General features: G+C 41.0%; 1 protein-coding gene across 1 annotated transcript in view; it reads right to left on the minus strand.

Moving 5' to 3' along the window:
• The window catches only part of drp2 (dystrophin related protein 2), a 65769-nt gene that overhangs the window by 38732 nt on the left and 10524 nt on the right, over window positions 1–16513 (minus strand). The window contains exon 3 of the mRNA XM_079167076.1: window positions 9385–9541. Coding sequence (XP_079023202.1) covers window positions 9385–9541 — 157 coding nt within the window. The remainder of the gene's footprint in view (window positions 1–9384; window positions 9542–16513) is intronic.

Consider the following 16513-nt stretch of genomic DNA (forward strand, 5'->3'; position numbering starts at 1 on the left):
TAATGTGTATCCAACCACTCAATCTGATTATATTGTATTTTCAGCTTTTGTTTTTTTGCAATTTACTTATTTATTATGCCTTTAATGTTTGACTATTTATTAAGTTCCGAGCACCGACAACGTCGGGCCACGAGGACCCTATTGAAACTGTAGGAATTATTATTATTTTTCTCTCCAATGAATCGCCTTTTTGGGGGCTTTATCATATTCAAAAACTCAACAAAGTTGGCATGCCTAATCAGGACTGGTGAAATATTCGATATTTTATGGGTCCCATGCTCGAATATGAGAAAATTGCTCCCTAGAATTTAGCCCCCTCATCCCGTATGCCCGATTAACTTGAAATTTTAAAAACACATGCAACAGAATGCAGTCCCTACAAATATTCAACAACGCAGCCCCAGTGCTACGTTTGACCGTTCGGTATGAAATTTGGTAAGAACATGTATCACATAAAGACTTTTAAAAAAGTGTCTGGGACCTTGCTCTAAAATTAACAGGAAGACAGCCATTTAGATTTTTGTGTGAATTTCCCTTGCCACTCCACTGGACTTGCTCAAATCTGTCCCAAACTTGCCATACTTGATAACAGTCATGGCCTGAGGATGTCTACAAGCCAATTTTCACTCATAGTCATAGCACCACTTACTGGCAACAGGAAGTCAGCGTTATGTGACAAACGGAATCCAATTTACATGATGTGGTCGAATATTACACCAGTCCTTGATATAGAGCGACATAATGCATGTTTGCGCGTGTTCTCTAGCACCAAGTAGTGGATACAGGAACTAGTGGAATAGGTGCACTACATGATTTCCAACATCACACACTCCACGCATTAAAAATAGGTCTAACTTGTGGGAGCGCTGTCTGATGGTTGCAGATATTTATGGCCGCGTCTGGTGGCGTCCCGCCAGTACCCCCGGCGTGCAGGATGTGAGGGCCCGTACATCGCTGCTTGCAGCTTTAATTGTACTTGTTTTGTTTTTATTTTCTTGTTTTGTTTTTTACCGATGTCTCACTGTCCACTTTGCTGCTGTAATCCTGCAAATTTCCCCACTGTGGGACTAATAAAGGATTATCTTATCTTAAATTGGTTATCCTGACTGTTATTGGGTCAGTTCTGACATGTTATAGACTAAAATATTAATAATCAACATATGATTGACAATAAAACAATAGTTAGTTGTGGCCCTAGTGCATTCTAGCAGATCTTACTTCTAATGTCACACATTTCAGGGATTATCAACAGGAAACTACCCACAAACTGAAACAAACTTCTTTTGTGGGAAATTCCATGATCGGCAGTATAAGTGTTGATGCTTTGCTTCAACAAATGATGGACAACCGACAAATAGTGTTATTTATAGTCCCATCTCATGGGAAATCATCTACTTTTTTTCACTGTCAAAAAAGTAGATGAGGCGCTTAAATTCTAGATTTATTACTGTACATGTGGAAAATTTTACAAAAAAGTGAATGTTTCATGGCAGCTTGTCATTCTGAAGACTTGAAAAGGCTACCAGACAAACTGCAATGGCCAATGACCTGAATAAATTACCCTGACTCCATTTATCTGTAATTCCCAGTGATTCACAACACGTCCAGGAACACAAAATTGAGTGTACGTCTGGCCTCCATTATTCACATTCTGCACTGGCGTTTTTATTGCTCTAGATCAACTGATATATCTCTGGTGACCATAAGTAGAAATACCTGGTACATAAAATGTGGCGGCATGTCCAGCTTTTGCAAGTTGACGAGGATCGCTTGAACGCAGACCAGCACACAGTGGATTACTGGGTAAATGTGTTTTGTCCATCAAATTTGGGCAAAAGAAGAACAATTCTTTGTTGTATTTGTCGGAGTTTGTCAGCCCATTACCACATATTCATTTTAGAAATGCAGACTTTGGAGGATCATTCATTGGGGAAAAAGCCGGCAGTTACAGTTTACATGCTAAAATAAAGCGTAACATTAGTAAGTGGAGAAGACTAGCCACCATAGACACAGAGCGCAATTAAGTCCCCCCCCCCCACACTGGAGGGGAAACAATTCATTGCTCACTATTGACGTTGTATTGTGTGAAGGTTCCTCCTTGTCACTTTTGTCTCCTAGCAAACAACAGGAAAAAGCCTAAAAGCTGCTGTGTGGTGGGATACACTACCAACAGGGAACCCAGGACTACGTTTTAATAAACTGCATTAGCAGGAAAATGGGGAAACTGTTGGGATCCTGACACTCAATACGACTAACGTTACGTGTGAAGCAAACATTTTGTCCAAACGTCAGTTCAGCTCTGTAAGTTACGTTAAAGCATTTGGACAGCATGCAGCTTGTGTTACAGTGGAATGTGGATAAATCAGACAGCTGTACAGTATTATGTTTGCAAGTGCGTCAGCTAACTACTGTAACTAGCTAACACATAGCTAACATCAGCTTTTCACTTTTCAGAGTTTGGCTACTGGTCAAACCAGAACAAGTAAGGTTTTAGCGAAGAAAAGTCTGAGTGTATTTAATTGGGCAAGGGTGTGTTTAATTATTTTTAAAGTTCACTTTTATTATGTAAGAGGAATAATGTGTTATTTCTTTATTTAAAAGTTACACAAGCTCCATTTAAGTTAACACCAAACCCACACACATGCAAGAAACATAAAATGGCATACATGAGAGAAAATGAGTTTGAATACATTGGTTAAATAGGAATCACTGAACATACACACACACATACACACACACATACACAGCTAAGATCAACTGAGACCGCATGAGATTACATGGCTGTCTGCTTGCACTGAGAGCCCAGGGCACAATTGGACTATTGGGAGTACTGGTCAGTTTGCCGCCACACACACAGAAGAGCCAATTAGCTGGAGAGCCCAGCTCTACTGGTCCACACTTTAACAGCACTCCTTATGCAAGAAGACACATGTACACACATACTATATACAGGCCTTCACTCCACCACTGAGCAGACCCGCCTCCCCAGAGCCTTGAAGAAAGCCGGTGTGTCAACCTTCTTCATTCTTCTACACTAATCTCTGTTCTGTATGAAACACTCTGCAGGTGTGGAAATTATTGCCAGCTCTCTTCAAAGTAATTTATTTAGGTGAAGCCAGCGTGCTCAATCCTTTTATGCTATGAAGAGATTACAATTTCAGCTGAAAATCGAGATTACTCGCTGGAATTAGCGACGTAGTGCGGTGCAGCAGTGACAGTGTTTCAGCCTCAGGACCAGAGGCCGGTAGGCCTGATAACACCCAATGAAACACCAGCAAACACCAGCCGGCACCGAGCAAACATACAAAAGTGTGTCACGGTGGGGAGCTGTGGCCCGAGATAAGATTCCCGCTGCAACAGTCATGGAGAAAACTCTTTCTCTAATCGCAAACCAATTCTCTCTTCTTCCTCACATCCTCTCCTTTTCCTTTACCCTCTTTTCATCCTCTCTAGCTCTCTTTATTCTCTCCATACTCTCTTTAGCTGCCCAAAGATGAGCTGAGCTACGGATTCCCTGAGCCAGCTGTCATGTTAAAACTTTAATTCCAGCTAAATTTCACACTCGGAGGCTTCATCTATGGTTGAAGGAACATTAAGAGCGAAGCCTTCAGATCAGATTAAGATACATTATGCATGGTGAGTCAGGGGGGGGGGGGAATGACTTCATTGACTTCATTTCATCCAAACATGTTGATGGCATTTCTCTTACTCCTCCCTCAGTGTGCTTCTGTCTACACAGGGGAGGAGGAATTTTTATTTCATTATCCCTGTCGCATGAGGCAGAGAAGATTCTGCAGCTGCTGCAGATGCACAAAATCCCTCCCATTGCCGAATTCATTCACTTATCCAAGCACCCAAACACATACACACACACGCACACAACCCTCACAGACATATCTTCCCGCCCAAATTCCCCTTCATCACCACCCCAAATACACACACAATGTACATGCTCCCAAACCAATACACATGCAAATGCACGCACACACACACACAAAATGCAGCACAGCGAGAAATCATCCCACACTCAAAAACGACATCAGAATAAATCCACTTAAGATCAATAATTCACATTTCTTAAAACGCTTTAATTCTCTATAGAAAACTGGGATGCAATTTCCCTCCCTGCTTTGTCGGAAAAGTTTTAGAGCGACCAAACGAGGCAGTCCGAGACATCTCAGATTATAAAGGCGCTGTGTGGAAAATGGAACATTTTAGTGAGGAAGAAAAAGAGGGAGAGGAGAGGAGAGCAGGCATGTTCAACAGTGACTCCTATGAATGACTTAGTGATATTTAAGGCCTGTGCATCACGAAGCAGCTCCATCAATGTTGGAGGGATAGCTGTGGAAAGAGAGAACATGGACTTCAAGCATGAAAATAGTGTGCATGACAAAAGAAGGATGAAGAGGGAAAAGAGAAATAAAGAGGGAGCGTAAAGGGGATAAAAGCAACTGCAGGATTGTGAATAAGTGAGAGTGGTGTTGTTACTCTGTTGTCCTGTTAATTGGGAGGATGATTTCACAGCGCACCTGTCGAGATGGGAGTTGGAGTGGGATTAAACGGGAGCCACAACCCTTCCGCTGTCGATACAAGTCACCTTTCAGAAACACTGCACAAACTGACAGCACAGAAAATTGGAAAGAGGGTGGAAAGGGACACTCTGCTGTACTTACGGAACCAATTACAAGTATGTGTGAATGTAGGCTACTGTGTGTGTGTGTGTGTGTGTGTGTGTGTGTACATGCGCGTGCGTCTTCATGTCTGAACCAGTTCCAGCTCCTGAGATATATCACGCACAACTAAGGTGATTTACCGGGAAATGAAAGAACATCCTGAACATCCCAGGTGGTGTTTCTCCAAATACTTTCTGTCACACAGGACCAAGAATAACATAACGCTTACCCTTCACACACACTCCTTTAAGTACATTTTAATGTCTTCATTTTAATCTTTATTGTTCTCTTGATTTAGACATTGTGGTAACTCAATGTGGATTCATTCAAATAATAACAATAATAAGATTTAGCTATGCGTCAGATTCTGCTTGTTGTCTGGAGTTATTTTTGAACAGGCCCCTGACAGTAAGACAGGTGCACACAAACACACACACACACACACACACACACACACACACACACACACACGCGCCTGCTGGGCAACTCCTGTCTGTACCAACTTTATGAGTCTTTATGAGTCTCCCCCAACACAGCTCACACAGGGCTATATAACATGTCAATTAAAAAAGGATTTCAGTGGAGAGACTCTCCTGCCTTTAAGACACCCTGGGAATTTTGTTTTTGTCCCACCAGTGGGAGTCTTTAACACACAAAAGCCATTTATTTTAGTTTGATCTGCCCGATGAAACAATAAAGATACTGATATAATATTGAAACTCTCTCAAATGATGCTGTCAGCTTGCTAAATACAGGAAGTCTAATATGACTGTATGTATTTAATGCTACCAGTGACCAGAGGCTTTCTGGTCAGTGTGCGTAAATGCTGTAGCGGCTCAAAGACCCTTCACTCATATGGTCCACCCATTCAAGTTGTGCTTCACAGACATATCTCTGACTCCCTGGTTAGTTTTGTTGCACCTGTTAATTTACACGTGTAGTTTGGCGCTCTTAGCAAAAGACCCAAACCAACTTTATCCATAAATAAAGAGGTCTAATTTGCCAAAATAATAGAATACACTTGTGTGGGTGTGCAGATTCTTTCAAAAGAGAAGGAGCAACCGTACGAGGCAAAAGCACCTCATTCCACTGCAGTGAGTGATGAAGATGGGTAAGAGACTGGAGGAGCCGAGGATAATGAGATGAACCCCTGTATAGTGGTTAAAGGTCTGCACATACACACAGAGAATTGATCTCAACACGATGCATACCAGTTATCAGTCTTGAAGAGTTGTGGCATCACACTGGGAAACACTGGCTAAATGATATCAACATATAACAAGATGTAATTATCGTATTCACTACATAAACTTAGACTCTTTAAGTCTTGTTGGGGGACTTGCTGAATCACTCTTAATTTCCCTCCAAAGGATCAATAAAGTTTTGTATTATTCTATATTCAGGGAAGAGTGAAATACATGATTTTTGTCACTGCTCTGATGAGGTGAAATATATCTTACATTATATTTCCCGGCTAAATAACTTGCAACCAAACTAATATCTGTCCGTGTCAACACAGAAGAAGCTTGTTGTATGTTGCAAATATTATTCGGCCTGTGTTCCTGAAAGGGAAAATAAACAGACAACATTTCAGTTGAACTCTTGAACCGCAGAATCTGTTGACAACCAGAAAGTCTTTGATCACAGATTTTTAGAGAAAGTATTAGTTCCCTGCCCTCAATAGGAAGAAGTACATATTTATTGGAAAGATAAACAAGCACTGATTTGTGTCGTGATCAATGCGGTCTCAGTCTCTGAGTTTGTGAGCTTGTGTGCCCTTCTATCCACACAAGCCCTTGAAGGGATTTAAAAGCAGTTCAAATCACTGAACCATGAAGGAGTTATCTGACAGGAGGAGGAGAAGGTGGTTCACTTCTCTGTCAGCAACTCTTACTGTAGTTCCCTTAAGCCTTGAACTTTATTATTTAACAAAATAAAAAAGTTAAAATGGCTACTAATCCTGCAGTGATCAGTGTTGAAAGGAGCACCGGTGACGAAGCAAATAGCGGTGTGGTAGATGACATCTAGTTTATTTAGAAGATTTTTGGAGGCGGACCTGTAGATTACATCACCATAGTCTAGAATGGGAAGAATTGTCAATTTAACCAGGGTGTGCTTTGCAAAGTGGGTAAAGGAGGCTTCGTACAGGAAACCAATTTGATTACTTATAGGAATCCACAAATTGGAGTTCTGATCCATCCATGGAGGAGATTTGGAGAGGGCAGGCAGGTTGTGGTAAGCGTCTGTTTTGTTTTGGTCGTGTTTAAGAGAAGGTGATGTTGGGCTGCAGGGAAGTCTGGGTGGTATTCAGGGAGGAGCTAGATGTGTACAAGACGGTGTCGTCGGCATACAAATGGATGTGAGAGGCACCTGCAGAGTGAGCAACATCATTTATGTAGATTTTTAATAAGGTTGGACCTAGAATGGACCCCTGAGGAACACCTTTGGACAAAGACAGTGGGTCAGAAAGGTAACTCTTAGCTCTCACTGTACAAGCCCAGAAAAATAGCTGTTGAATCATGCCAGACCACATTCTGTAAGATATATGTCCTTGAACATGTCAAGCAGAATTATATGGTCCACAGAATCAAATGCCTTTGCCAAGTCAACAAACAAAGCCACACAGTATTCTTTCCCATCAATGGCACATATGATGTCATTTAAGTGTTGCAGAGACACGCTCATGGCCGTTTCTAAAGGCCGACTGCATGGAGGTGAATATACTGTGGGACTTCAGGTGGTGGGTGAGCTGTTTGTTGACCAGTTTCTCAAAAACTTTGGAAAGGCAAGACAAGATGGAAATAGGTCTGTAACAGTTGAGGTCTAATATATCGCCCCCCTTGAAGCGAGGGGTGACAGCAGCCAATTTCCAATGTTGGGGGAATACACAGGTCTGCAAGGAGAAGTTGAACAGATAAGGGGGCTATGATAATATGAGCTAATATAATTTAAGGAAGAAAGGATGTAGAGTATCCAATACAGCTGAAATATGAGGATCCAGTTTGAGCACCTCAATCTCCTGTGGGGTTATTTGGAGGGAGGGGATCAATGCTTGGCGCTGAGTCAGCAGGGTTGACGGTAGGAGTAGGCGTAGCAGCTAAAAAGGCATTACCAGCCTGAACAAAATGTTTGTTGAAAACTATTGAATAATGAGAAATAAAACATCTGATAAAAATGCTTGTTTGTAGCCTTTATTCAGCACACATATTACTGTGTTGACGGATCGCCATCACAAAGAGATGAAGCATCTAATCCTCACCTGGCTCGGTGGTGATCAACACTAATTTATTTAACAAAGAGTCGCTGGATTCTTAAAGAATATCATGGCTGTAGTGTGCAGATTGTGTGTTTGTGTGGTTTATGTGTTTGAGGTGTCTTATAATGATCTACTGCCTTGTTGTTGTTGTGCTTTTGGACTTCATTCTTCAACCACTTTCTGATGTTTTATAAATGATTATTTGATTAAGCGAGAAAATAATCTACAGATTAATCGAGTTGCCGCCCTAGTTCAGTCGAGTCAACTGAGTGCAAACTCATTCCTGCATACCTGAGGCTGGTGCTGCGCGCACAATGAAATCATGAATGGAAAAAGAGTGATTTTCTCTTAATAAAAAACAATGCCTCCTTGAAGCTTATACATTACAAACTGCCAAAACCAAGCCAACAAGATGCAGCAAAGCTTGATGTTTCTCAGGCGTTCTTGTGTAGTTACTCAAACAAGGAGTCATGGCTGCTAGTGATGGAGACAGAAAACAGAAAGCACCTGTAGTCGAAGCCACCCTCATTAAGGGGCTGTATTTTGAAACAACCAACAAAATTCAGTAAATAGCAAAGCTGTGCATTTCAGTAGGCCTATTTTATATGCATGTTATAAATATACAAATATCCATTAGATGGTAATCTGCATGAGGAATAAAGAAAAAGAAGAAACTTTTAGTTGTAATAATCATCAGCTTATAGTCGTCAATTTGACCCGGACAGACTTGAGCCTGTAAATGGTTACAACTGTAGTTAAAAGTATTTCTTTATTTTACGGTGTCTTTAAAGTCATCTTTATTTATGCATTTAATAAACCACTTATTTCCAGAAAAGATGAATTTGCACCAGACTTGGTCCTTGGCACTCCCAACACACACTGCAGTGCTCAGAGCCCCACCTCCATCAATAGTAACGGCGAGCTGAAACTTGGAGAAAGCACTATTGATTCAGGCTGGACAATAAATTCAGCTTTGACCAATATTTGTGATATCTACAAACTCTGTTATCTGCAAACACCTCTAAAAAAAACAACATAATACCCGACTACTCCTCATCTCACTTTACCATGGTAACTGTCTCCAGTAACAACAAATTCCTCCACTTACCACCCGCTACAAAACACTGCTTCCAACCCCCTGCCTCTGACATCTCAATGACATCACATTGCACAGATCAAAGCACATTACCCTAGGGACACCCTCAATATATGTTTCACACTGCTCCCGGATGCATATATAGGGGGCTTTAAAGGGCACTCTGTACTGTAGCATGAGTATTGTCCCCTCACACACAACGCCCCAATTTTTCTGAGTACATGTGTGTTTTTGTGCGGGTATAGACATGACGTGGATATCTATTTACCCTTGGGCAGAATATAGACTCTATCCCATCAGTGTTTGTACTGGGGGTGTAATATCTGCACTAAAATAAAAGGTATCATAATCCACATTACCTGGTGGAACTCCCTCTGATGCTGGACGGCCCCCACGTCGCCTCCTATGGGCAGCTGCTCCGACAACTCCTCGTCCTTGGCGGTCAGCCATTCTATGATCTCCTGCAGAGAGAGCTGCAGCTTCCCGCTGTTGTCGGAGAAGGCCTCCAGCCGCACCCTGCCAACACACACACACACACACACACACACACACACACACACACACACACACACACACACACACACACACACACAGTTAGCTCAGCAAATGATCTCCAACACTCCAACCAAATACTGCAGATCAACTTTGGTCACAACTAGGGATGTCGATTAACCGATCTAGGGATGTCGATTAACCGATCTTGCCGTAACCGCAGTTACATAACGTCACAATTTCATTACTGTAAGAATAGTAGAAACTACGAAATCTGTGGTGTCCTGATTCCTGCATTGTAGCCCACGTGGAAACGAATCTCTTATATCTGCCAAAAAAAAAAGACTTTTGAATTGGCCAGTGTGGGAGCATTTTGGATATCTAGCTAATGTACTAAGCAGAACAGTTTTAAACTCAGCAGGGAGTAGTTCACTACGTGTTACTGTTTACTTATGCGGGAATATCATATTACAAACTGAGGAGGACTGTGGGGGAGGGGCTGTCTCTCTCTGTGTGACTCTCTGTCTGTGTGGCCTACATTCTGTATAGCCTATTCCAATAAAACTATTAATGATTTTAAGCAGCCCACTATCCATAATGCCAACACAGTATTAGCTTTGTTAACATCCAAAACATAAAATTTCATCAACCTCTGAATTTAACCTTCAATTCTAATCCAGTAATGATGCATGTGTCGTTTAAAACAGGCATTTATTTTTAAATCAAACAGAAACATCCTAATGCAATGTCCTATTCCACTAGAGGACCTTGATTGACTCTTCACTGTTCTTAATTTGGGCGACTATATCAAAATGCAGACGTCGAACTGTCAGAAGACACATTGTTGACACTGTGAGAAGGTTAACGATTTGCTGTCCCCGAAGGCCACAACTTCACCTTGAAAGAGTTATGAAGGGAACAAATAGTATCACCTCACTGATCATGTCCCTCTGGACAATTCTGTATCTGAATGCTGTATTTGAACAAAGTCATGATTTGGCGATAATGGGGTGGCGATAATGATGATATGTGATAAATAATAACCATTAAAATGTGTAAATGTAATTATTATTATTGACCATTTGCAAAAAAAAACTCCCCCGAACTCTACCAGCTCTACAGCGCAATACAAGAACAATTCTGTCTCGCTCATCATTTTAACGTCTTAGTCATCATGACTAGTCAATCATCAACCAGTGAGGATTCTTTTCTCAGATTTTAGCTCTGGTATAAATCAGGGATCCGTTGTTTTGAGAATTACTTAGATGTTTTAGATGCAAATCTGCCTAAATCTGAGTGGTAAAGTAAGCAAGTACGTGCAGAACTGGGTGTCATCTGAGCCAAACCATGCATTACCAAAATATAGGACACTATACAGTATGTCTTACTGCAACAGTGTTAAATCACAATGTCACAGCAAAACAAGCATGAAGTATCTTGTGGCACGTACTAGGTGGTGAGAGGTTTGTGTGTTGCTGCAGGTTTGTTTGCGTAAACCAGGAACAAAAAACAGAGAATGTATCTGCTTGCCACCTGCCAGCAGCGTGAGCAATGTCTGAGGCAACTATACTGCTCATCAGTGGCACAGCTGGCACTGGAAGGGTGATGGGAAAGCGGTGTAAAAGTGTCCCAGTGTTTCAATTACACACCAGAAGCCAGCACTCAAATAACATTTTTCGTGCACATCACAATTTGCCAGCACTGTCACATCAGAGACGACGAGTGGGAGTGAGCGCAAGAGGCAGAAAGAGAAACCGACCGTCTAAGTGTCACTGCTCATGACTATAAATGAGGGGGAACATCTCAAAAAACGTAATTGGACTGATATTCAGATGAAAGTGTAAGTGAAGTCAGCAGAACACTTTAGGATTGAAGAAGTCTGAATGCAGTCAAACACAATAATCACAATTTTGCAAAACATATGGTTAACATAAGCAAATCCTGTGCGGAGTCCAAGAAAAGACTCACGGCTGCACCATTAGCATGCAACCATCAGCAATGTCACGTTAACAAATGTAAGGCAATTTGAACTGAAAATTGGCACAGATGAGCGCTGACACATGAGGGATTAGGTATCACGTCAGGGAGGCCGGCTGCAGAAGGGCACGAGGGAAAAAGCTTAGCAACTTTAAGGAGGAAAGATGGAAAGGTGAAATCAAGCTTGTGAGTCGACTTTTCAGAGTTGATAGGCCTCTTTGTTCAACCCCGTGTCAGGAAACCTGTGTGAAGCAGACAACGCTGCCCCCATAGCCTCGTGTTGCCCCCCCCCCCAGCTTAGCTTGCTGTGAATCTGAGAGGATCTAGTTTTCTGTAGCCCCTGCAGAACCGGCTCTCAGTCCATAACAAGCGTGAATACAAGCATTTAAATACAACACAAACACACACACAAGCATGAAAGGTTTCTGACTCAAATCAGAGCGAGCCCGACCCTCAGATACGTCTAAGTGAGGCCATCCATCAAAGGATGACCCTGGCACTTTAGCGGAGAAGTTTCAAAGCGCAGCACACAGTACACTTACCCATTACTGCTTCCATTACACACACACAGAGGGTGAGACAAATAGCGCACTCCCTGCGCTGTATTAGAAATGTCGTCACATGGCGGGTGCTGCCAAGAACAACTCTCACCCTGCTAAGCTGTGAGGAGACCAGGCTAAAGGTTTGCCAGTAGAGGAGGCTGACTGAAGCTATTCTATCTCCAGTGGAAACATCATGATATCAGTTTAAGTGCTATTTATGGGGCCAAGTTCTGCTGGGTTAGAGTAGGAAGATGCCAGTGATTTTGAGTGTGTGCTAAAGTGGAAACGGGTAGGGTGTGTGTGCTCCTCTATCTTTGTGAAGGGTGATTTGAGTTAGACATTAAACAAGCATTTATACATTTTTTGGGCCACTTTGGGCCCGAGCAACAAGCTGTTAACGCAACACTGACATATTATCACCTTCTTGAGTTGATATGATGAATTTGTTGAACTGTTGCCCACTTGAAAATCCAAAACAGACATGAAGCAACATTAACTGTCATTAAAAGTTGGCCTCTCTTTTGGCTCTGTGTTGGTTTCAGTTATTTCCTCAGGTAAAAAGTATGCGCCTTAAAACAACGTTGATGTGGGCGATGAAAATTAACAAAAAGATTGAAGTTGCAGGTCAGAAACATAAAACAATGAGCTGAAAGATGCTGCAGGGTCAGATGAATATTATCTGTGGTTTCATCACTACGAGCAGCACCTCTCATATTAAGATATAAAAAATAAAAAAGGATTGGTGTAAGGTTGGGCAATGAATTTCCACAGATGACCACATCAGAAAATCACACAGAGTCAGGAGTCAAACTTATGCAGATACTGTCTGTCTTGTAAAAATAAAATGCATTTTTTTGGTGTATTTTCAGCTGCGGATTTCAGCAGCAGCGGGGTTGTGTGTTAACAAGTGTCCATATGCAGTGTAATGGCAATCACCCAATGGAAAAGTGTGGCTTATTGGTGTGTTTTGAACTGTTTCTGGACAACAATATAGTTATGCATTACAGACGAACAACCCATATCAAAACGAATCATGAGCGGGATCATTTCATTTTTGGTCTTTTCTTTTGATTTGTTGGAAATATCACCAGACCTTATCCTTTGAGATGCAGATCAGGGGTTCGCCAATGTCAATATGTCATGGAAGGTCATTACGAATGGATTAATGAGATGCTGTGTGACTTGAAAGACAACAGGACCGACTCGACTCGCAGAGTCATCTGTCGGCATCACAGACAACAGTTTCAAGAATGAAAGACAGCCAATCTCACCAGGGAACTTGTGACGTCTAAACCGGGAAAATAACGGTATTGTCATAATAAACATTGTTGACTTTTTAATTTCCTGGAATCTTCAAGCAAAGGACTCAGAACTGATCAAATAAGTAGCCCAGCGTGAGAGAGACCAACCTTCGTTCCGAACGTGAATACACTAATTAATGTATCAATCAATCCGTGTGTCCTTGAGAGCGACACTGAACTGCTATCAGCTCAACACCGTCGGTAGCTGTGGATAAGAATCATCATGTTTTGTGTGTAAATATTAAGGGTGTTGCTGTTTAGAAAACCTTGAGTTTTATATTTAGCGTTACTCAGTGTTTTCAGAGTTGGGAAACTCTATTGCATGCTAATAATCTTCACATTTCTTGACGGTTAACATCCAAAGTAAATAACATGGTCAAACAGAAATCCAACTCCCCAATCAGTCGGAGAGATTACAGAGAGAGGCTTAGTGCTCGGTTCAATGATTAATTAATGCATAGGAGATAGGAGCAGGGCTTCTGCTGTTTTAAGAGATCGGAGCCAGCGAGTGTGTTGCCTCGGGGCCCAGAGAAGTTTTGAGCACAGCCCCATTCCTATCTCCTGTCTTCCCCCTCTCTTTGTCTTGCAATTGCAGAGATGTTGCGCGAGCTGGGGAAAAAAAAATGCAAGGGTGTGTGATGGGCCACGTTGACACAGCAGCACTGTATTTAGTTGAAAGATTTAAAAAGGTGTGTGTATGTATGTTTGTTTTTTTATCTTTAGGGATGCCACAGTGTGAAAAGCTTAAATCACAGTAGATTAAGATGGACACATTTATTGTGTCATGTTGTCACTCTTAGCTAGTTTGCTAAGATTAGTTTCAGCAGGATGAAAGAGAAATAAGTGGGACCAGGCTTTCTGTTTTGTTGCATTGCATTGTGTCACCACAGCGAGGAAGTGCATAGGAACCCTGAGGGGCAGATGATACCGTACCATGATACTACAACACTTTTATCATAAATAGACCTCAGATTGGATACGAACAGAACCGTTTTGTTCAAATCCTTATATTTGTTGTATTGTTTGGCAACTAAATAATTTGGTTACGGTTAGGGAAATATTTAAATTTAATATTTAACAAGATCATGCGAGAATCATAATGCCAAACTGTTCAGACTGTAGCCCAACCAATACTGTATTTTTTAGGTAGATACCAAGAACAATAAATGAGAGTTTAAAAAAATCCAATGACAACATAGTATAGTTATAGATAGTACTTTTTTAAACATGCACATTTGTTTTGTTTTTTCTTTACATAGTTTTTTAAGACATAAGTGAGATTTTAGTCTCTGGTGGACAAACTATGTGGAGACGTTTCTAAATGATCTCAAATCTAGTTTGGCATTTCTGCACTAAAATGAGTTACCAATACCTGCAATAAGCTTAAAACAGTCCAACTTAAATTCAGACCAAACTGCGGGTGTGAAATTGTTGTTTTGAACGAATGTAGCCCATACTGTAAGGCTATTGCATGCCCCGGTGGTCTCAAATGGCATCAGTAGGTAACTGAAAGATTTTAGCTCTAATATCAATAAATAATGTGGCCTGATAGCTGTAAAATGCAAGCAGCATGTTCATGTCTTGCCAATGTTCCCTGGGTTTCTCACTCGTTCTGCTTCCCTTTTTTATTTCCTGCACTGTAGGGGTAGTGTGTGTTGCGTGTGACGCATTCAGGGACTTCTCTTGTGGTGTAGGACTTTACTGATGCCTTGCCTAAAGCGTCTCTTCCAACAGCCACCTTACTGAAATTTGTGGGAAACACATTTGGCGAGTAACAAGAGCAGACCAGCCACTGGGGCCGTTCCCCACTACTGGACATACTGTAGGCGTTTGAAGACGTACAGCTGCTGATTGATGCCCACGGGGAGGACTGTTACGCCTCCTCGTTACAACTATAGATGGAGATTTTGCATGCGTGTAGCTTCAAATGACAACAAAAAGTTAGAATATAAGTTTGACATAAAAGCATTTTAAATGCAAAATCACATGCACATATCAATACCCTGAAATGTAGAATCAGTGAACTGGCTAGGCTGAAAATAACTCTGCTTATAACTTGAAAAGAAACCATCTTAATAAGAACAAGGAGTCCTCCTCTGTATCTAAGTGACTCACTGCTATAATTACATTACCACATTCAAAAACTCCCTGTGTGAATCATGAGCGCCTACATATGACACTCACACTTACAAAACAATTTACTGACACAAAATCTTGATTGCTTCTGTAAAGTATGTAGAGATTCCTACATTATGCACAGTTAGCACACACATGCCACGAGTGTGTTTCTGGTTTAAGTGATTCATGTATTGATGAGGACGCTCGTACTAAATGAATCTTGTCCAATTTAATTACATTTTTTAGAATAAAAAGTTCTTCAAATGCAAATGCAGAAACATTGACGTGTAGAATGTGTGAGATCACCGACACACACCCGCAGTGTGTTTTACTATTTACTGTCAAATGACTTGTAAAACTACATGTTTACATTGTCACCGTAACGTGAAGAAAGAGGGGATATTTGTATGTTCAGGAATGCGTTTAAAGCAGTGTTAACTAAATGTATACAAAATGAAAAATACAAAGTAAAATTTGTATTTAAAATTTAAAATGTTGAAAGTGAAAAAATAAATTAGTTTTGGTAACTAAAACTGTCTTTATTTTACAGTATGTAATTATTTTTACGGTTTAATTTATTAATTTACAGTATTATTAGTAAATGAATGCAGTGATGTTACAGCAGTCCAACATTTGCGGTTTAAAAAAATACAATAACCTGCTACCGTGATAATAAGTACAGCAGTTATAGTCATAACAATGCCGGTACTGTGGTTATTACTGTAAAAATAACTACAGTATTGTATAGGTACTGTGAATAGTTTTACAGTAAGCATACTGTAAAATGTATTACAGCAACTTACTTGCTAATTGCCGCTAGCCAGTTACTGTACATATCACAGTGTTCTTGTTACAGTGTGTGTGTGTGTTGCTCAGGTTTATTGTGAGTGTCTTGTGGGTGAGTGTCCATGTTTGCATGCGTACGTTCAAGTGAAAAGCTCTGTAGTGGCCATGATTATGATAATATGACTCCTGTCCATCTGGAGCAAAGGAGGAAGTAGCGAGACATTAGATTATATTATATTATAGAGCATTTAAGTCTGCAGAGGGGGAACAAA

Source organism: Pholis gunnellus, assembly GCF_910591455.1.
Source record: "Pholis gunnellus genome assembly, chromosome: 10".
In the NCBI taxonomy this organism is placed as follows: domain Eukaryota; kingdom Metazoa; phylum Chordata; class Actinopteri; order Perciformes; family Pholidae; genus Pholis; species Pholis gunnellus.